The 21,326-nt window shown below is 36.8% G+C and overlaps 1 protein-coding gene across 1 annotated transcript in view; it reads left to right on the forward strand.

Moving 5' to 3' along the window:
• Window positions 1-20,648, forward strand: part of BAIAP2L1 (BAI1-associated protein 2-like 1) — a 33,420-nt gene extending 12,772 nt beyond the window's left edge. The window contains exons 3-13 of the mRNA XM_010288592.1: window positions 8,824-8,885; window positions 8,979-9,050; window positions 9,371-9,508; window positions 10,879-11,031; window positions 11,501-11,668; window positions 12,442-12,592; window positions 13,759-13,966; window positions 14,279-14,356; window positions 14,703-14,868; window positions 19,986-20,026; window positions 20,573-20,648. Of these exons, the coding sequence (XP_010286894.1) occupies window positions 8,824-8,885; window positions 8,979-9,050; window positions 9,371-9,508; window positions 10,879-11,031; window positions 11,501-11,668; window positions 12,442-12,592; window positions 13,759-13,966; window positions 14,279-14,356; window positions 14,703-14,868; window positions 19,986-20,026; window positions 20,573-20,648 (1,313 nt within the window). The remainder of the gene's footprint in view (window positions 1-8,823; window positions 8,886-8,978; window positions 9,051-9,370; window positions 9,509-10,878; window positions 11,032-11,500; window positions 11,669-12,441; window positions 12,593-13,758; window positions 13,967-14,278; window positions 14,357-14,702; window positions 14,869-19,985; window positions 20,027-20,572) is intronic.
• Window positions 20,649-21,326: the final 678 nt, after the last annotated feature.

The raw sequence follows: 21,326 nt of genomic DNA on the forward strand, positions 1-21,326 counted from the left end.
TAGAGATTAGTTCTGTTGTATGATCTTCCCTAACTAATCTGCCTAAAAACAGCAGGGCTTCATACAGGCAAGTTCAGGCTTATGGTTGTATTGTAACTTGTGTTCTTGGCACCTGACCTGTGTGAGGATTACAAGTCACTTGTTTAACACCACTGCAGCTCAAGTATGAAAAGCTATTGTATATAAGGCTTTCATGGCCCTATGAAAGATCAGTCTCTGACATAAATATGTTAATATATAGTGGGTTTGTATGTTTGGGTAAAGAAATAAATGCCTGCAGCAGTCTTTAGATATATATTAGTAATGGAGTAACAGGTGGAAAAACAAGTTTGCCATTTTTCATGTATTATTTATGTGGCATATGATTTTCCTTTCCTCCTTTAACATTAAAATTTAGTTACCATGCTTACCAATCATCTGAAACAAGATGAATATTTCATGTTAATTAACATCTGTTCAATGATATAGTAGGCTTAAAAAATTCTAATCTCTCAATTTTTTTGACTAAGATCAAAACAGCTTGGGAGAAAAGGGGGAATCAGACTAGCAGACTGAACTTTGCTAAAACTAATAAAGTCACATTTCTCTTTAAAATAGAATGTAAGCTAATATTTTTGGTCAGTTTAAAATTGTAAAATAGGAGCTTTTTTATAAACAGTCATAGACTTTCTGAGGTATAAAGAGCTAAGGAGTTCTTTGTATCTTTTAATATGTAAATATTATTTTTCTTTAAAAAAATGTAAGTATTGGGAAAGTACTTCATTATGCAGTTTTACACAATTTTCTTTCACATGATCATCAACAAAGTTTTAGAACACGAAAAAGATTACTACATAACCCTGATCCTGAACTACAAAATAAAATGGTATCATAAACCTTTACACAACCTTTCTGCAGTGGCCTCTCCCTGCTCCCAGTAACGTTGCTAAACCTGCAACAGAAGTGAGACAAGATAAGAGCCACCCTTAGTTTTACCCAAGATGAGATTAGTAGAGTCTTACCTCCTCTGCCTGCTCACTTTGGGCAAGGTCACCTTGCAGTATGAAGCTATTCCTTAGTTCTTTACAGTTGTAAAATTTCTCCTGAATTCACTGGCTTTTTGGATTGCTCAGAGAGTAGAGGAGCAGATCCTGTATGTCCCTATCCTCAAGAGGTGCCAGGCTACTAGAGTAGAAGCGAACTGTGCTCTCTCTTCACTTTTTGTCTAATTATGAAATGGGAGAAGGATTTTTCAATGGCAGGGTTCTTTGATTATATTCCTCATGCTGAGAGCAATGTGTGATCTAATGACAGGGGAAGCGTTAAAGAGTATGGCCAGGTAATGTGTCCTAGCAAATTTTATTCCAAAGTATATACAGCTGCTGAGAACTGGGGGTTAGATTTTTGTTTTTCCCTTTAGAGGTACAAATTCAGTTTGGGTAAAATCACAGCCATCATCTTATAACTGGTCCTGAATGCATTTTTCCAGTCAGTTCCACAAGATAATAAGCCTGTGACTAGAAGACTGAGGTCCTTGAGAAGATGGTGGCCACGGTTGAGCTGTTACCACCAGTGCAATTTATCCAATCAGCTGTATGCTCCTGGCTGGGTCCAAGAAGCTTGGCAGGAGAGAGGATGACCAAGAGAAAATAGCAGTGGCAGCCTGCTACTAGGCACCTTTATTTTCTGCTTTTCCCCCAATGCTCCTTGGTTCTGGTGCAGAGGGAACAGGAGGTAACTGAGATATAGATAGGTATCTGTATGTATATGCTATATGTGTACATACAAATATGTACATATCAAAATAAAGGAAATATTTTGGGAAGCATAGAATGTAGTGTACAGCAAGTGCTGTACAAGTAAAATGGTGAAAGGTCCTTTTCTTCCAATAGAAGAAAGTATGTTGTACCTAGACAGTAGTCTCTGCTGATTAGAACAGCTGTGGACTACTGTTAAAGTGTGTTGGCTATGATGTAGCTGGAAAGAAACTATTTGACTGGATAAAAACAGAGGCCATAGTACTTTTGTTACCACCTTCTCCCCTTGATTTTTAACTTCAAGCAGATGAAGTTTTGACTGTAGTCAAACATACATAAAAACTCTGTGCATGGGCTAGAATGTATTTTTTCACTAGGGAGCCACATGAGGAATGCAGGTGGTGAAGCCCTATGAGAAGGAGAAAGTAGAGCACCAGGAGTTCACCACCACCTGACACCATAGGTGCCCAACTCCCAACATTAGCAACAGTGTCTTGTACAATCCTGTTTATTGCTTACTGGTTTTGTCTGGGCATGGAGGCAAGATACTTAGACTTAGGCATCTTCCAGGGTCTTACAAACTTTGGAAGACCATCTCTTCTGTATCAATGAGACTGTAAAATATCTAAGAAGATTTTAAATATTTAGAAGTAATGGAACTTGTGGAAAAAATAGTGATTAAAACTGAGCTATGGAGAAAGTGAAACTTCTTAACTCTCATTAATTACTTGAAATATTGTGAGCTAACTTTAGATGAGAAATGATGCTTTGAAAGTAATGTCATATTAAATGCTTACATAGTTAAAGCAGAGCTGAAAGCATGAGACTATTTGTATGCTAAATGAATAATTGCTGCAGTTTATTTTGTGTGGGAGCCTCATGTAAACAACTCTGACAACACATGCTGACTACATTTTTATATTTTTAACTGTATAGTAGTTTAAATTTTATTTTTACATGTCCAATAATATCATAATGTTCACTTTTATTCTTCATAGCTCATAATCAGTATAACTTTGGGATTTTATTTTACTGGACTAGTACCTGAATACACAGATTTCAGCCATTGTGGAGTTCTTTCATTTCCTTTAACCTGTGTTTAATCTGTTTTAAATTAACTTATTTGCTTGTTATATCAGAAATGTATCTGTCGTTCACAGTCTTAGTGAGAACTCAGCATATTTTAAAATAAAAATTGATCTGAGAATGCAATTTAGAATGTGAAGTTCTCTTTGCTGCTACTTTTGTTTTATTTACAGATTTTATTTATGTATTTGCCGTTCTAGCAAAACATAACTGTCTATTTGGAGGTGCTCCTTCAGGGCACTACATCTAGCATGTATAGTGGCCTTAAAGTACTTTATACTCTGAAATGTCTTCCCCTTTTCTCTGTTGTAGGTTTTGTTCTTTTTTTATTCTTCCCTTTCACCTTCTGCAGTCACCTTCATAAAATGGCATTGAATGGTCATGTGTCAATGCCATTTCGTAAAATGAACTACAGAGAGATTTATTCCTTGCTTCCTATTTCATGTTCATTCATGCAGTAAGGAAAGGCAGACTTGATCTAGTCCTATTGATTTATGTGCATGTGAGTATTAATTCCACAGACTGTGGGGTTTTTAAAGCATTCTGGACAAATTGTATTAGAAGCAAAGTACAGTTACAGCTTGGGAAGTTTTACGTTACTTTGTCCTTCTTTATGATTTTATTCCTTCTCATTAAATTCCATTACAGCTTTTTGTCTTCTTTAAAGCACCTGTTGCACAATTAGATCCTTCTGCAATAAATCTTTCCTATGACAGAATGATAAATTTAACATATTTGAGGCTTAACAGGGGTTTTGTTCGATCATATTTATTTGTTATACTGTATTCCTTTGAAACTTTCTATTTTACTACCTTTCAGGGGCTACTGACTTCAAAGGACTTTGTTTCCAACTTTCCCTTGTCATAAATGCCCTTCTCTACTTCTGGGCAAAGGGTAACTTGGAAGAAAGAGAGCATCTTGACAGAAATGGCATCTAATAATACACTTGAACTGTATTGTCTCCATGTGTAGTTTTGACTCAGCCTTTCATTCTTGTGTTTAATGTAAATAACTATGTGGTTTCATCTGTGAGACATGAAGTTACTAGACCTGCCCTGAATGCAAAATAGGGCAATAGGAGATGAGTGATGTAATTAAGCACTTTGTGTGTTCCCAGACAGCTAAGAAAGTCTTTCTGTTAAGAAACCTGAAATTTTTCAAGAGCAACATCCTCTAAATAAAACAAAATTGAAGTATATTTCAAGTAAGGTGATGCAATTAATACTTTTATTGATTCTAATATAGCTATTTGGTATTTTAAAGCTTTAACTGATTTTGTTGGTAGCTGTTAATATTTGTTTCTATGACAGAACTCTACTGATTGAGTTCCATTTTTGTTTCTAACTTGAAGTAACTCTTCTAGTCTTCTATTTGTAAGAACATTCAGCATAAGCTAAAAAGATAAATAGCCTGTACTATCACCCAGTGCAAACAGTGAGGTTGAAGTGCAACTGCTGCAGAAGTTCTGTATTCTGGCCTTACAATGAGTATTTCTGTTAGAAATTGCTTTCCTTGTTTTTTTGTCTACTGTGGGGACAGTCTTTTAAGGTTGTTGGCTTCCTCATGGGATGCTGTGTAGGGAGAAATAATTGTTAGGCTTTTTGGGTTAGTGATTTTTTTTGGTAACAAAACTAACAGCATTAATGGAATTCTACTCTGTCTTATTTTCTCAATAGAAAATATAGATACAACTAACAGCCTTGGTTAAGGCTAAAAATATTCCACAAGTTCCTGAAGTTTCAGCTTAAAAGATCTTTCTACCTGTGCATTGAACCTACTTGAAATTAAACTAAATTTACCATGGAACTTGGCATTACTCTTCATGGTCATATTTCAGATTATAGCTGTATTATGCAGCATGGTTTCAAGAACCATACATGAGAAGTGTTTGTTTTATTTAAGGTATTTGAGATGCTCCCCCCAAAACCCTATCTGAAAGAGATTGTTTCTTCTCTTCCCTGTAGTAGGAATATTTAATGTTACCTCTACTCTTTTAGTCACAAAGATTTCATGTTCAGGGCGTGGGGGAATGGAAAGCAGCAAAAAGTATCTTTGAAAGGCAAGTATTTTCATAGTTATGTATATCATCAAGACCGGTGGGTTTGGTTTATTAATTCATTGCATAATATGATGCTTAAAACTGGTTCAAGTTAACGGTATGTCTGCCACAAATTGGGCATAAGTGGTCTGTTACCATGCACTCTGGTCATGTCGTTATGTTTGATAGGTGTGGGGTTTGCCAGTAAATGATGACAAGGTTAATATTTGGTTATTGTGTATTATGAGCTCTTGTATATAAAACCTGATCTTGAGCAGCTTTAATACATAGCAAATATTTTTAGTTGCTGTGAGAAATACATGTTTGTCTTCACCTTAAGTAGACTTCCGTACCTTTTTACGAGATGAATGATTACTGAACATTAGAGCTTGGCCTTAAGTTATGCTGTTATTAATCCAGAGTAACCCATTGTCTTTATTAGAGCTATTCCATAATTCACCATTGTAATTAAAATCAAAATATTGTATTGAAGTTGTTCAATTTCCATTCCACTTGGACACTGTTGTATGTGGGCTAGGGGTTGTTTTGCCTTTCCTTGTATAAATCTTATTTGGGAGGGCCATCAAAATGTGGCTAACCTGTTATCTTAAACTGGCTGTGAAAAAACATGGTATATGTTCACTGTAAAAGTGTTATCTGTTTATTTGAAGTGCAGAATCTGGCATAAAATTTGAACTATAATTTAAATCTTAATAGGTCAGAGTGTGCTTACTTTTCAAAGTTCTTTTCAAAATGTTGATTCAAAACATGAAAGAGGAAACCAAATGGGTGAGCCAGTACATACAGTGCCTGTGGATTACTGGTGGCAGAAAGGAGATTCCAGCATAAAATGGCTTTTCTGCTTGATGCACAGCATACAGGGAGTCTTTAGTTGAGAGAAAAAGAAAATGCTATTAGCGATACAGTCACCGACATCTAAAAATACTCTTTAAAAGTCTTCTAGAACACTCTAAAATAAACTCGTAAAATAATCCAGCACAAACCATTTAGAAGGAAGTGTCATTTTTAAAGTTCTCTTCATTTCAGGACATGTTTTGGCAGTATTCTTTGTAATAAAGATGAAAACCTCTTTCTAACCGAGCATTCAAAGCCGAAAGACTCGAAGGCTGCAGTCAGTTCAAGTGCAGTGCGAGACAAAAATAACAACCTCTGAGCATCAGGTTTTCCATTCTTGACGCACCAGGTGAATGGGTTGTTTTATGGAGCGTTTACACTGTGGTGGCAGGGCAGGCCAGAGGAAGGGAGTGTGAGAGCGCGATGCGAGAGCTGAGTCAATACCCGACGTTGTTGGATGTCTGTCAGTACTTGGAACGCCAGGGTTGGCTGCATTAGCGTTGCCAAGTATTAGCTAAGTGTGCTGCTTTGGCAGCAGATTCTCAGAACATACTTTTTACAAAGAGGGAGAATAAGTTCATTTTAAAAAGAACAAAAATTTATAAGGGCAACTATTTTGAGGGCCATTTCAACACTTCATCCTGAATTTCTGTAACTTCCCACATAGTCTGCATATTTAAAACCAAACAAACTTTGCAATTTTATTTGTATTTCCTGAATTTTTTTTCCTGATTGCTTTTAACAGCATTTTCCTTTTGAAGTTGTAGATAAGTGTTTACAAAACTCTTCTGATTTTAAAAGCCTGTTACGGTCTAAAATGTGTCTTTTCAGTTGAGTTCAGTGAAACAGAAACACTGTGGATTAAAGTGCATTCACTTCTAAAGCCTTAAAATAACAAGGTGGCTTACTCATATCCTTACTTCAAGTGTTTATGTAACTGCATTGTATTTACTTTTCTATTGCATATGAGTAACTAATTACTATAGCACCTCTCGTTTCTCATAGTATTTATGTTTCTGTAGTCACCAGCAACTTTAAATACAAACAAAAAAGCATAGCACTCTGTAGGCTGTACAGAAGGTCTCAATAGCAATATATATAAATTACATCACCACTGTCTCTCCCATCTACTGTCTTGAGTGTGAATTCCTTTTTCTTGCTAATCAAGGGTTTGATTGTTCTCGTATTCTGATTCCTTCTTCCAAGTCTCCTGTAGCCTGTTGTGCAAAGAGATGTAGAGGTGGGGACTGGGGCATGAAGAGGCAGGTATCTTCAGATAAGAAGGGAGAACGGTGATAATACATACCCAGGCACTACAGAAATGCATCTATGTTATAGGGGAAGGTTCCTAAACCACTAACATTCACTGTGGGGAGATGGGTTTTGAAGGCTGGGGAGATGTTGAGGAAGGAGAAGATAGAATAGTGTGGTTTGGGTTGGAAGGGACCTTTTAAACGTCATCTAGTCCAACCCCCCGGCAATGAGCAGGGACTGCTTCAACTAGATCAGGTTGCTCAGATCTCATGAAAAGTCCTGTCAATTTTTTTATTATTATCTGCAGCTTTTGGGAGCTTTTGTGTGCACCTGAAGGATCTGAAGCATTATAGGTTGATAAGTCTTTGCTCACTAACTCAGGAGTGTTTCTCAAAGAATATGGGTGGTAGAAGACAAGATTTGTAAAGCAGCGTGCTGAACTGTTGATGCATCTTTTTTCTTTGGAAAAAGAAAACTGAGAATTGCATAAGATAACAAATAGGAGGGGACACACAGAGGAGTCCTGTGCAGTGACTCTACCAGTGATACGCAATCAGAACTACAGAATTGTGTGTAGCTTTGCAAGGCCTGCCTGTACATTAGGACAGCGCTATTGCAGGTCGAATACTGCAAGCACCTGCATGGAAAATACTTCCCAGTGGAATAACTGCAAGGCTGATCGAGGAATAAATAGATTGCTGGAGGAGGCATGCCAGTGAACCAGCTGTGGAACTGAACTTGCCGTTCTTGCCGTGGAAATGGAATGACAGTCAAGGCTTTCAGGTCTGACACAGTTTTTGGGAATCTGATGGCAGCCCTGGCACTTTTCAGTGCTTTTTAATGGCTCCTGGTTGAGACCTGGTAACTATCTACAGGTCTAATTTGGGTGAAGTCAAACTGGGCACTTCAGGACAGTTCCAACTACCCTTCTCAGCAGTATGTTGCAATCTCCCAGACAAGACTGGCACACGCTCAGTGTGATGGTGCCAGCACAAAGAAGGGAGTGGGGATGATGTGGCCATCCGTATCCAGAACGGGATGATGTGGCTGGCTGCGTACGGGGCAGGACTGCAGCAGGCATGGTTTACACTGGTTTTCACATAGAACCACACCCAAAGGATTGAGGTATTTTTCCTCCATGCCCTCCTAAAGCAAAATGAAACAGTCCAGCTTTTAACTGCTCGTGGTTAAAAGTAAGCTGTATATCTCTGTGCTGGAAAACAGCGGAGCGTAATAGGTGTATTTGGGAACTGTTGAGAGGATGCTGAGAAATCTGCTGCTTCTTGGCTGTTAGTTAATGCTGTACAGTCAGGCTGTAATCACTGATGGAACAGCGTGGGAAATTAATCAGCATATGTATCAGATCTGTTTAGCAGGTGTGCTGTGAATGAATGTGAAAGGTTTACTTTGTTAATTCTGAAGGTGCAGTTAGTTAATAAACATTAAAGTTTAATTTTCAGACTAAAAAATGGATAGCAGCTATTTGGATAGTAACTACCTCTAGTTCTCATGTGCTATTCTCTGACTTGGCCAGAAAAGAGGCTGCTACTAAATCAGTATGAGCTGTTCTGGAGAGAAGGAAGTATTTATTTTGTCTGGCACTCCATGTCCCTTTTGCATCATAATGTATGATTAATTATCCTCCTATCTCTTATGAACTGCTTTGTGTCTCTGTGGCCAGATCTAGTTAGCTATTTAAACTGCTGTGATAAGCAACAGCAAGAAATTTCCTATCCCTTTTAAATATATTCTAGCTAATAAATACACTAGTTAAATATATTTTATTATTGCTCTTTGTTAACTAACTTCAGAACTCTATGAAAGAAACAAATACGGTTTTATGTTTATCAACAGGCCAAGTTCTTGTAGAAATTTCAAGAACACACAAGAAACTTAATGACAGTCTAGAGGAGAGTGTAAGTTAAAACAAGTCTAATTTATTTTCCTTTCAAAATTGTAAATTACTTTTTGCCAATTTTTAATAACCCTTCATTCATTTGCTTTTAAAGTTCAAAAAGTTTCATAAAGATATTATATCTGAACTGGAGAAGAAAACAGACCTGGATGTAAAATACATGAATGTAAGTACATTCAATTCTAAAAGTCATATTCTATTTATCGATTTCTAGTCAAAGAATTTTTCAGAAATGGTTTCCTAACAGTTAATTAATTGAGCTTTAGGTACATAAACATGGCAAAAATTTTTATGCTGCTTTTGGGTTAAAAAAGGAACCAATGTATGACTTAATAGCATTTTTAAACTAAAGTGGAGAAAGGTAACTGCCTAACTCATTTGATGTGCATTAGCAATATCTCATAGATTACAGTAATGTTTTTTTAGTCACTTACCCAGTTACATGGCTGAATGCATTATGAGATGTTTTAACTGCTTTGATTGTAGGCAACTTTAAAGAGGTACCAAACTGAACACAGAAGCAAATTAGATTCTTTAGAGAAGTCTCAGGCTGAGCTGAAAAAAATCAGAAGGAAAAGCCAAGGAGCACGAAATGTAATGAAATATGAGCATAAAGAAATGGAGGTCAGTGTACTGTCTCTTAAGTTATTTGTTTTCTTCCTTTGTATGAGAACTGGTTAACAAAAAAAATTAAGCTGTTACAGGTCACATCTGGGTCTGTTTTAAGACTTGACTTCTGAAGCTTACCACACTTTTGTGTGTGCAAGTGTTATTAGTTAATACACGTAACCCCGCTGTAAGTTGTTTGGCCACAGTTGAACTCTATAATCCCAAAGAACATACAGTTTTGGTTCCTCAAAGCTGGTTTATATTAAAGGCACTCCTAGAGTATGTATTCCAGTTGAAACTAAGCTCTGGACTGCTCTGCTCTACATACAGATTTCTGCTTCAGTTTCTAGGTTTCATCCCTTGACCATTACTTAATACACGATTTTTTTTTCAAAGTACTTCTGTAACTACACCTTTATGCAGAGGTTTACACAGGGCGTCAGTTATGCTATGCAAATTAATTTGCTATAAATTAATTTACCAAAGCATGCACATGCCAACTTCTGTTGTCACGTCTTGCCTTTCCTACTGCTCGTAAGACAGCATCGCCATCTTGAGGCAACATAAGAAATGTCAAGGCAATGAAGAGAAACTGTTTTAAATAGTAAGTCATGTTCTGGTTGTCATTTATCTCTCAGAAAATACTTGCTGTTGATGTTTTTATTTGCACAATACTTTTATTTTGTGGTAGCTTATATATTTTTTCTCCATATTTTCTATTTTAATTTTCTTTTCAAAGAAAGCTTTGTTTATAGCAAAGTACAGTACACATAAATAGTACTAGCACCTATTTCTTACTACCTTTTTTTTAAGCTCCATTCATAACAGCTGGGTTTTTTTTAAGGTATTGGACTGAGAATTCAAGGGATTAGCATTTAATCCCAGTTTAGCCATGAATCCACATAACCTCAGACAAATTTAGTCTTTTTAGTAACTATTTCTCCCTCTCTAAAATGGATGAGGGATTCATTGTAGCTTTGAGAGAAAATGTAACTGCTGTGGAGCAGATGAAGGTAATTAGTCTAATTAGAACACCTGTGGCCTTAAAATTGCTCAGCACAGTTGCTGCTTAAATGTCATGTTCTTATTTACTGCAGCATTTTATTTAGAGGCTAAAAGACTGTTTCTTGTTTTGTTTCACTTCCCTCCACCCCCTAAGTGGTTTATAGATTGCCTGTAATGAGAATATACATTTACCTGGTGAGATACAGGGAGGTAGGTGTGTGCATGAAAAGAGAAAGACTTGGAAGTACAGCCACCCTACCCCACCCTGCCTTTCCAAAAAGTTTTTCTAAGGTTTTTGGAGTTTGATTCAGTAATTGCATATAGCATCAGATAAAACTCAGAGACCGTTTGTGATTTTTTTCTTTTTTTTTTCCCCTTAGTATTTGGAAACTGTGAGCTCTCGACAGAGTGATATTCAGAGATTTATTGCAGAAGGCTGCAGAGAAGCTCTCCTTGAAGAAAAAAGAAGGTTCTGTTTTCTGGTTGACAAGCACTGCAGCTTTACCCAGCACATGCAATTCTATCACATTCAGGTCAGTGACATGAGTGTAAACAGAAATGAAACTCCTGAAATCTCATTATATAGGAGATCTTCAGTGTCTCCTGCAGTATGTAGATCAGACTGCCATACATAGCTAAGATAGCGCTTGGGAACACCATAGTGCCAAACAAGTGTTGGTGATCGGTTCCTAGAAAATGTTTACAATACAGTATACTCTTAAACGTATTATAGCAACAATAAAGGCTTACTGTGACTTTTTAAAATCATATATCAAGAAAAAATGTGTGGACTGATCAGGTAGTTACGGTATCTGATCCTGAAAAAGAACAATCTCTTTCTACAACATGTTATTTGTTTCAAAGCACTATTACGGAAGCCTTTAAAAAGGCTTCCGTTTTGCTGGTGTTCTCATTTTGGTACAATCAAAACTAACAAGTAGGTCTGTGCAATTTTATGAAAAAGCATTATCTTTGACAAGTACCTTTTAAACTTGGATGCAGTGTGCGGACTTCCTAAAATCCAAGCTGCCTGGATGGCAGGAAATCTGTAGTGATGCCACCAAAGTGCCTGAAAAAGTCAGAATGATGATAGAGGAAATAAGGACACCTGGTTCCACTCCAGTATCGGGAACTCCACAGCCTTCACCAATGATAGAGAGAAATACCATGGTATGTTGTTCTTTGAGGGTTAAAGGTTTTCTCTCTCTAACAGGAGCAGGGTGGCTTCACTAGCTGCTTTTGTACCTAAGCATCCGGGATCAAGGCTATAACGTACCTCTGTGGAATATACTGGGTTTGAGTATGAAAGCAAAATCATTAAGCTGAAGCTCTGCTACTGGAAAGACACACAGTGTAGTAGGCAGAAGCACAGATCCAGGCAAGGCTGTGTTCTGTGGGCTGCCTAGGGCTTTTTCTGCAGAGCCCAGCCTCAGAACTACTTTGGTTCTAACCATTCCATTTCCTATGTTCTTATCTGTAAATAACAGTAATTATGTACTCAGTAGTTCAATATAAACTTGAACAAAATGTTATTTTCTATTTTCTTTCCTTTTTCCTTCTTCCCTTCATGATTCTTGTCAGCATATTATAGTACAAGTTAAATTCTAAATTCTATTTGTATGTTGTATCACCATTAGTTGTTGAATTTCTAAATAATCTTAGTAAACTTCTACAAAAAAAACCCTAGATATTATCTAGGTGTAACTGTGCTATTTGTGGAAAAAAGGACTATCGTAGCATTCCCCCTAACAAAGGATTATCAAGGCACAGAAGCCTCTTACAAACTATTCTGCCTGCAATTTCATAGGAACATGAGGACTTTCTGACAGGTCTAAATATGTATCATTTGGGAATATTTAAGCATTGCTTTCTAGAATTTAATGTCACAAATAAGTTGTCACTGTCTCCTCAGTATTGTGATACTGTTGTTCTTGTGACTCTAGATTGGAAATGATTTTTGTCCTCATCATGAAAATGCGTCAAAGGTGCCCCCTGCTCCTACAGGTAGGGCGTACACTAGTCCACTAGTTGATATGTTTAACAATCCTGCAACGGTTCCAAAGACATCTTCTGAAAAAATAAATAATTCAGCAGGTGAGTGTCACTGTTGCAAACCATGAAAGTGTAAATGACATACTATAGTGTTCAAAATTATCTTAGGACTTCTTGACTGCCATGATGATGTCACTTCCAGGATGGACAGCGGAGTAGAAAATGGTCTTTACAAAAGTATTTATAGAAGTTAACTAACAGAAGAAGTATGTGTTACAAGAAGAGAAGAATTGTTTGCAATAAAATACAGGTCAAGATAGGTAGATTCTATTTTAATCACTTTCTGTGTGACCCTGATTAACCCAGCCTAACTGCTTCTATGACTTCCAGTCTTATCAGAAGAATACAGTCTATAATTTTGAACAAGGTAAATCTAAGTGATTATTTCAGTGCACACAAATAAACATAAACTACTGTTACAATCTTGCTGTGGTTTCCTTTAACCTTTAAGAGCATGTAGCAGTTAGGGAAGAATGCACATGGGACAAAATGTGCACAGTCTTGTAGTTCTTTCCCTGAAATGTAAAGTCCTATTAAGATTCGCTTTCTAAGTTTCTAATATTCCTTTTTTTACTTCCTCTGCTATAGGGAAGGAAGGGAAAGAACTAAGCCTAGATCACAAAATAAGAAATGCAGAACTCTTCAATGTGATAATAGCAATTCCAGCATTTCTTCCTTAAAAATTCGTTAACAATAGTGTACTAGTCAAGTAATGTACAATTTTGAGACCTCCTTTAAGTTGTCTTCTGGTAAACATCTGGTGTCTGCAAAGTGCCAAGTACCTGCAACTGTCATCAGTTCAGTTGAAGTTGAGTGCTAGGCATGCTTGAAAATGAAATCTTGGACTTCATATGCAGTTACATTTTTTTAGAAGGGAAATTTTCAAAGGTCTTCTATGGCTGTAAATGTTTAGCATTTTTCACGCCAAAAGAGGAAAGTAGTAGCAAGTTAAAACTTAACGTGACTTTTTATGTCTGTTGGTTCAACTTTATTGTGATGGGGGTGTGTTTGTATATAAATGCACTTCACGGTGATAAGAAACATTGGCAGATAATTGAGAGGTGTCTAAGTGGAAACCAAAGCAGTACAAAGTCTCAGAACTTGATTTGCACTGTACTTTTTTTCTGTCAGACTACTAATTGTATTTAATTTTGTTAGTGTGAGGCTAATTTTGCTCTTTTTTGCTTTGTTTTTTTTTTTTTTGACAGAGAATTCAGATGATGCCAGTTTATCGCGTTCAACGTCTGTTGCCACGGGACTAAATATAATGAAAAGGCAAAAAGTAAAGACCATCTTCCCACATACTGCTGGAAGTAACAAGACATTGCTTAGCTTTGCACAGGGGGATATCATCACACTTCTTGTTGCTGAAGAAAAGGATGGCTGGCTTTACGGGGAACATGACTCAACTAAAGTGTAAGATAATCAATTTATTACCCAATTTGAATATGAAGGAAAACGCGTCTCAGATTTTGTTAGCAGATATTAGTAAATGGTTTTCCCCCTTTTTCGCTGGCTGTCATTGACTGGGGACTTGGAGCCTTTCTATAAGGTGAATCACTGCAGTTATTTTAGGGAGATTTTGTACACTAGTTTGGTATCATCAGAAATTGGGTCTTTAAAAGCTGAATCTCAGTTCATTGACTCTACTGTTTTTTCCCACTGTTGTCTTTTGAAAGATCTTTCCAATTTTATATAATATGAAACTGAAAAGCTTTCCCATTACAGAAAAGGATGGTTTCCATCATCGTATACTAGGCCACTGGAAGAAGCAGCAGAAGAAAAAGCATTTGTCCCGGTGCCAAGGTAACATTCTGGGTGGGACTTGCAGAAATAATCAAATCTTCTCTAACATTTATTAAAAAAATTATTTCTCTGCTCACATTCAGTTATTCAGCAACATACACAGTAAATACTTTCTAATAGTCGGTGGTATGATGCCTTGATCACATTAACATGTTCTAATGGTTACACAAAGACCCAAGAAGTAGCTTTACCCCAACTTTAGAATTTAGAGTCCCACTGACTTCAGTGGGATTGTATACTTTTATAACCTTCAGCTCATGCACTTTTGTGCTTTCCTGGGGCTAAAGGTAAAAGACAGATTTATTATAGGAACTGAAAATGTTATTTATTGGGTTCTGTCTTGCAGCCCTGCACCAATCCGAAGTATTAGCTCTGTAAATCTTGTGGAAAAAGGTGATGTTGTCCTCCCGCCACCAGACTATCTGGGGTCTTTACAAACAGATAGAAGAATGGAGTCCTCCAAAGGTACTACTGTTAAAACACCAACTGACAGGCCAGAAAGTGCAGGTCCGGTAAGTCATCAACACCATGAATCCAAATGTTCTGCACTGCTTGCTTTTCTTGACCTACTTAACTGAGCTCTTAAATGAGGCCCTGGAATATTCTACCTTAGCTACCTGTACTTGACTTCAGCGGCCCTTCGATGCAGCTGTCTTCAGGAGTATCACTTTTTTTGGCATTTCAGTCCATCTGTAGTAATAGGAAGGGAGAAGAACTGTTCAGGAATGATATAACTAAGAGTACTAGGAGACTTACTCTGCATAGCAAACTCCTCGGGAATGGAATCTGTGAAACATGAAAAGAATTTCTCGCAGGAAGTAGTACAAATCCATCATCTTAAGTGATTTTTAGAGCTAGAGTGGGACAGGGGATCTAAAGCAGCATAAATTCTGTATTCAGGGATGCTTTACACAACCCCATGAAAGTTAGTGTTGTTTTTGTGGATGTTGCTGAGGGATGTATGTACTAACTAATGTCTATACTCAGCAAAATCATAGCTGAGTAGAAATAGATTTTTATGACTAGATAGTGCTATATAAAGCTAGTATTTCTGCTATTAAGTCAGCATTCAAACAATGATTCAAAATGAAGACTAATCAAATTAAGCAATTACTAGTCTATTTCTTGCTGCTTGTTTAAATAAATATTTTGCTGATGTGTATCTAATGATAAATGTTCTTGAGACTTTCTTCAGAAAGCCTCCTGAAGCAGAAATCGCATCTTGATGGCAAAAAACTTTTGTGATTTTTTTTTTTGTATATATATGTGTATATACATACATATGTATGGTTGTCACTGCTAAAATTGAGAGACTGTAACAGAGTAGGACGCAAAGTTCCACCAGTAGATACCATAGCAAACTTCTCAGAGGTCAGGAATCCTATAGTTGGCTGCCAATAGCCAAAAAATTTACATTTTATTATTTATCAGTTCAACTAAAATATTTTGTATATCAGTATGTAACATCTAAGCAAATTTTGGGTTGTCCTTCTGACATGTTTGCTTTCTAAGTAATCCATTGAATCATGCAGTAGAAATTGAAGCGGCCTTTGTAAATTTGTACTTGATAGAAGTAAGATTAACTAAAAGATCTCAAAAAGCAGAAACTGAAGCTTGTTGCATCATATTTTGATTAATGGTGAAAGAGTCCGTTTAAGGTCAAAGGATGACAGAATATTTATAATGGTGCTCCTGTAAAACGGAAAGGCATCAGGAAACAATGGTTGACTTCAAAGAAGCCTCCTCTCCCTCTGTTTCGTTTAAGTCTACTATTAGGATGTCAGGTGTGTCCACAGTATTTTTTACTTAGAGATATTAGGCATTGGAGGAGGTTAACGGGTCTTTTCATTCTCATTGCTTGTCAATGTAACACTTAAAATAAGTAAAACCAGAAACATTCACTTAATAACAAAAATATAACTTCCAATACATGACTCTAGAACTCTAGAAAAAAACCTACCATTGGAAAGATGCAAGTATGACACAAATTATATTGTCAGTAACATCTGGATTTTAAACTAGTATCTGCATTTCAGAAGCATGGAGAAAGACAGAACTTTAATAAATGGGAGAAAATGAAATTATATTAATTTTTCTTTCTTGAGCAAATAGTGTGTCTTCAAAGAAATTGCTCTTGTAATCATATCGTAGACTTTTATCTAGTTCTTAAAAGAAGAACGGGTCACCTCAACTTTACAAATATTTAAAAATGTGAAAAATAGCTGGAGGTTCAGCTATACAGGCCTTCCGGAAATGTTCCCTCCAGTTGTACTTGGCTTTGTAAAGCCACTCTACAGCTATTTCAGAAGAGCAGCTATAGATACAACACAGACACACTTCTGCGGACTACAGCCAAAGTATCTCTTGCAGATGCAGAAATTGGAACAAAAAGTATCTTTTCTCTGTAGAGAGGGGAAAAACGGCGAATGCTTTCTGTAACAGAAAAATCTCTGTTCCTTAAAATGCGTGAAGAACTAGAAGCAGAGCTAAGAGTCTTTCATAACAAAGGATGAAAGCTGCTTGACAGGGACTTACGAAGCTCTCATCTCAGAGATCTTACCCCATTTAGACTAGACAACAATGTTTTGGGATATTATTTTTTTAAAATCTAAATACTCCTATTAAAAGATTAGCTGACTTTTTTTGTCAGAACAGTCTGATATTGGCATATATTTAACCCACACTGTTAATCCACATTAACCCACATATGTGTGTGAACCCACATTCAAGTAATTTTTTTCTCAGTAATCAACCTTGTTTTGTAGGAAGCACATCATTTGTGCAGTGATACTGTGTTTCTAGGACAGTGGGTTTTTTACGAGGAATAAAGCTTTTCCAATGCATGAAATTAGTATCAAGAAATAAGATCTAAATTTTAGTCTTCAGTCACTTTCAAATTAAGAATCTGGGAACATCTATACTTTGACACATTTGTGGGTTTCATTTTTAGACAAAGAAGCAATGAGCTGTAACAACTATACAATGTCAGATTTATCCATTGGGTCATTTATTCTACGGCTAGCTGTTGGACCTGTGGGACCGAGGTGTCCTTCACAGGTAATTATGTTCGCAATAGTTAAAAAAGATCCATCGGCCTGTGGAAGTTGCCGTGCAAGCAGCGAGTTCCTTGCCCCGTGACAAGTCAAAGGTGACTTACTATACAGCTTTACAATTATCCAACCTGGTAAATTGTCTCAGTGTCGCTGTACTGTGCTGCTATCTTTAGTACAGCTAACTGTCCTCGGTTGGTTCTCAAGAGCAGCCACCTTAAGGGTTGTGTTGTTCTGTGGTATTAGTTGAGAGGGTTTAGGAATACTTAAGGCTTGTGGACTAACATTCTTGTTGAACTGAAAAACCAAGAGGAATGGCAGATCACTTAGCTGACAGACTAGGACAGAATTCTAATTAGAACAGTATATTCTCTTTTGAGGCCAGAATGGAAGCTTGTAGCCTCTTAGGAGTGGAAAACAAATACATCTTTTTTGAGATTCTAAATTTCCACAGGGAAATCAGGATTAAAAAGATGAATTCTGGAGTATAAAGTAACTATTCTTGTTGAGGTAACCTGTAACTCATAGCAGCTACCTTTTTACTGTAAGCCCATGATTCTTCTTACCTGTTACCACACAAAATAAGGAAGAGAACCGTAAAGGAGAGACGCTGGACTTGCACCCAAGCGTTTTGCTCCGAAGTCACTATTTACATTCATTCTTTTGGAAAGTTGCAGAGCTTCTTTGTCTTTCCTGCTTCTGTGCAGTTGCCAACCCCCACACCACTGTAAGGCTTTGGAAATAAGCCCAACACTATACCAGGCTGGCTTGTAGACTCGTCCAGAATATACATACATGTAAAACAGTATGCTTGGTGTCTTTTATGCAGAAGCAGGAAATGATTCATTAAGGCATCTTATTTTTGTTTCAGAATACACAAGAAAAATAGGTTGGGATTTCAAGACGGAAAGATAAGGAAGTTAAATTGTTGATGCTGTGTTATGTAGGACAGTACTATGCAGAATAATATCAACTGAAAAAGACAGTAGTTGACAGAGCTTTGAGAGTTGGTGTTCAGTAAGAAGTGGCGTGTAATTCAGGCATTCGTTCTAATTAATTTTAGGGGCTAATTAAGCCTAATTCTAAGGTCTAAGTCTATTTATGACTTATGTACATGAGCAATTTCATTGGAATCACAAGTTAAGCACATGCTTAAGTATCCTGCTGATGTAGGTCTTGAATAAACAGATTTCTTCATCTGCGTCATGGTATTGTGAATATGGTAGCTAGGAACTGCTGGTACAACAGACAGGGTAGCTGAAAAGGAAAGACTTACAGGCTGTTGTTCAACAGTGAAATTTTAAGTATTAAAATGGCCACATAGACTGAATGATTAGTACAAGTCAAGCTGTTTGATAAAAGGCGACTGTATATTCCTGCTTCTAAGTGCAAGAGTGCAAGGATGTCTATTTACATTTTCACTTTGAATGCTACCTGGCACCTATTAGAAGCAATGCGAGTAGTTTTGCAGTTTGAAATATGTCATTAAGTATGATTATTAGTAAAAAGGGGGGGAGTGGGGGAGTAGAAATTAACTGTTTGCCCAAACTTCCATGTAGCATTACAGGCTAGTAAAGGGTAATACTTTTGCAACAGTTCCCCATTTTACCGCACCTGAAGTACTGCATCCTGTAGCAGCACCGTGACAGAGCGACTCTGCCACCTTTGGGCTATCTGAACTTCACCAGAATGAAGTGCACTTCATCACAGAAGTACACTGCAAACCGTAGCTGTAAAAAACAAGCCTTTTCTGATTGCACACTTAGACGTGACAGTTTCGTTATAATGAAATCTTAGCAGTAGCTATGCAAAACTATTCCCCCTTTTGTATCACTCCCCTACAAACAATGCAAATTATGCATGTACATGCCATGAGCTGCTTTCTTGCTTTTTTGACTCACAACCACTAGTTGCAGAAGTCACAGGACATATGTGAACTTGTACTTTGTAAATCAACAACAGCTAAACACGGTAGCTTGTATAAAAAAAACCTCTAGATCTGAAATTTGCCCTTACTTCAGGCTTTTAATATTTTAATATGTCATTATGCTGGTTGCTGCTTTTTTTAACTTCATGACTTTACAGTTACATAAAGATACACTGACTGTTCCATCTTTACTCTGCAAGATCTGCTCCAAGCCTACTTTTGGCATTTTGCTGTGATAACAGCAGTTTACAAATTATGCTATAGAAACAGTATGGTATGATATCTGTGCTGCAAGTAGTTCCATCCTTTTGATTGTGGTTGATGGCTGTTGCAGTGACACTTCATTTGCTATTTTAACCCATGAAATGCCCAGCTAGACTTCAGGTGATCACTGACCTTAAATGGGGGGGGGACATGGACATGACACCACCAAAAAATACCCCAGATAATGCTAAAGCCATTTAACTTTCTAATTTTGATGACCTGAGGTAGTTCTCCCCTCCGCAACTACTTCTTCACAGTTCAACTGAACCACACAATAATTAGTCTAAATGGCTGAATATTTTAGCAGTCTTGAATGATAGGGTCTGTTTTCCTTAGGATAGTGAGATCACCTGTAGCATGTCTTTGTAAGTATCTTTTTCTTTTACAGAAACCTGATATGAATGGCATTATAAAACCACCTTTTCTAAGGTATCATTTTTAAAGCTTTTACACTACTTAAGTTGTGTTGATTTTTATATTGCCTTATATTATTGTATTGATTGTGAGGGGAAATAAGGATGTTTTCCTGAATTACTGTGACCTTTCCTAGGCACTGGTACAACATACAGCTAAAATTGGTTGCACTTTTCTCAAGAGTGGCATCAAGTGACATACAATGCACAGGCCCTCCGCAAAAATAAGTGTTTCTCCAGTAGTTTGACAGGCAGCAGGATGTAAACTATGTCTCTGAGCGTTAAAAACAAAAATATTTGACTGGGAGCTGTTTAAAAAAAAGTCCAATTCTAACTGAGCATTAACTTCCCAAGTTTGGATCACTGCAAAGCAAGTCTTCATATGTAGGCTTGTTTTAAAAACACAAGTTGAACTAGGAGTTGCACAGAATCCTTCAGTCTAAAAATGTAACTTAGAAATGTAACTTAAGTCTTCAAAGAACTTGGATGAAGAAACTGCATGGCTTAACTTTGGTTCTGTATTGCAGCAAGCCTCCCACTAACTTTGTGCATTTCTTTTCAGTGGAGAAAATCCTTTTGCAACTGTGAAACTCAGACCAACAGTAACAAATGACAGATCAGCACCCATTATTCGATGAACATACAGTCCACACACATGTACTTCCTCCTTATAAACACCATTTTCAGTAATGAAAAACACTATCTAAACTTGTTCTAAAGATTTATTTAAATTTAATTACTGTACAATAGAATCATACTAGAATGGATTCTGTTTTTTTAAAAACCTATTCTTTCTAATGAGTTAACTGCTTTGGGCTAATGTTTGAGCACTTTGGCTTGGTATTACAGTATGCCTTTTTTGTAGTAGGAACTGTAAAAATACTAGAGATAGTTTGGATACTCTAGTAAACCAGTGTAACTTACTTATAGCTTACAAATCTGAATCCTTGGCACTTGTTATTTGGAAACTGCAGTGGTAAGTTCTAAAACATAAGCCTGCTAAATAAGAAAGTAATCTTTTTCTTCTTCCGAACAGAACAATGGAACAGCTGCCTTATTCCAGAATAGAGAATTGCCTGTATAAAGTGATGATACATTATTTTGTTTAAGACACCCTAGATAATAAATAAATATTTATCCTTTAAGAATAGACAATTTGTAAGGTGTTGCTTGATGTTCAGATAGAAATTTTCAAGTGTTAACACAAACCTATTAACTCTAATGTTGTACTGTCAATACATCCTTCAATGATTTTTTTTCTTTAAAACACATTGTCAAACTTTAGTCTTACAAAAAGTCATCATGAAACAGTGCCA

The sequence above is a fragment of the Phaethon lepturus genome, unplaced genomic scaffold (genome assembly GCF_000687285.1).
Source record: "Phaethon lepturus isolate BGI_N335 unplaced genomic scaffold, ASM68728v1 scaffold12876, whole genome shotgun sequence".
In the NCBI taxonomy this organism is placed as follows: Eukaryota; Metazoa; Chordata; class Aves; order Phaethontiformes; family Phaethontidae; genus Phaethon; species Phaethon lepturus.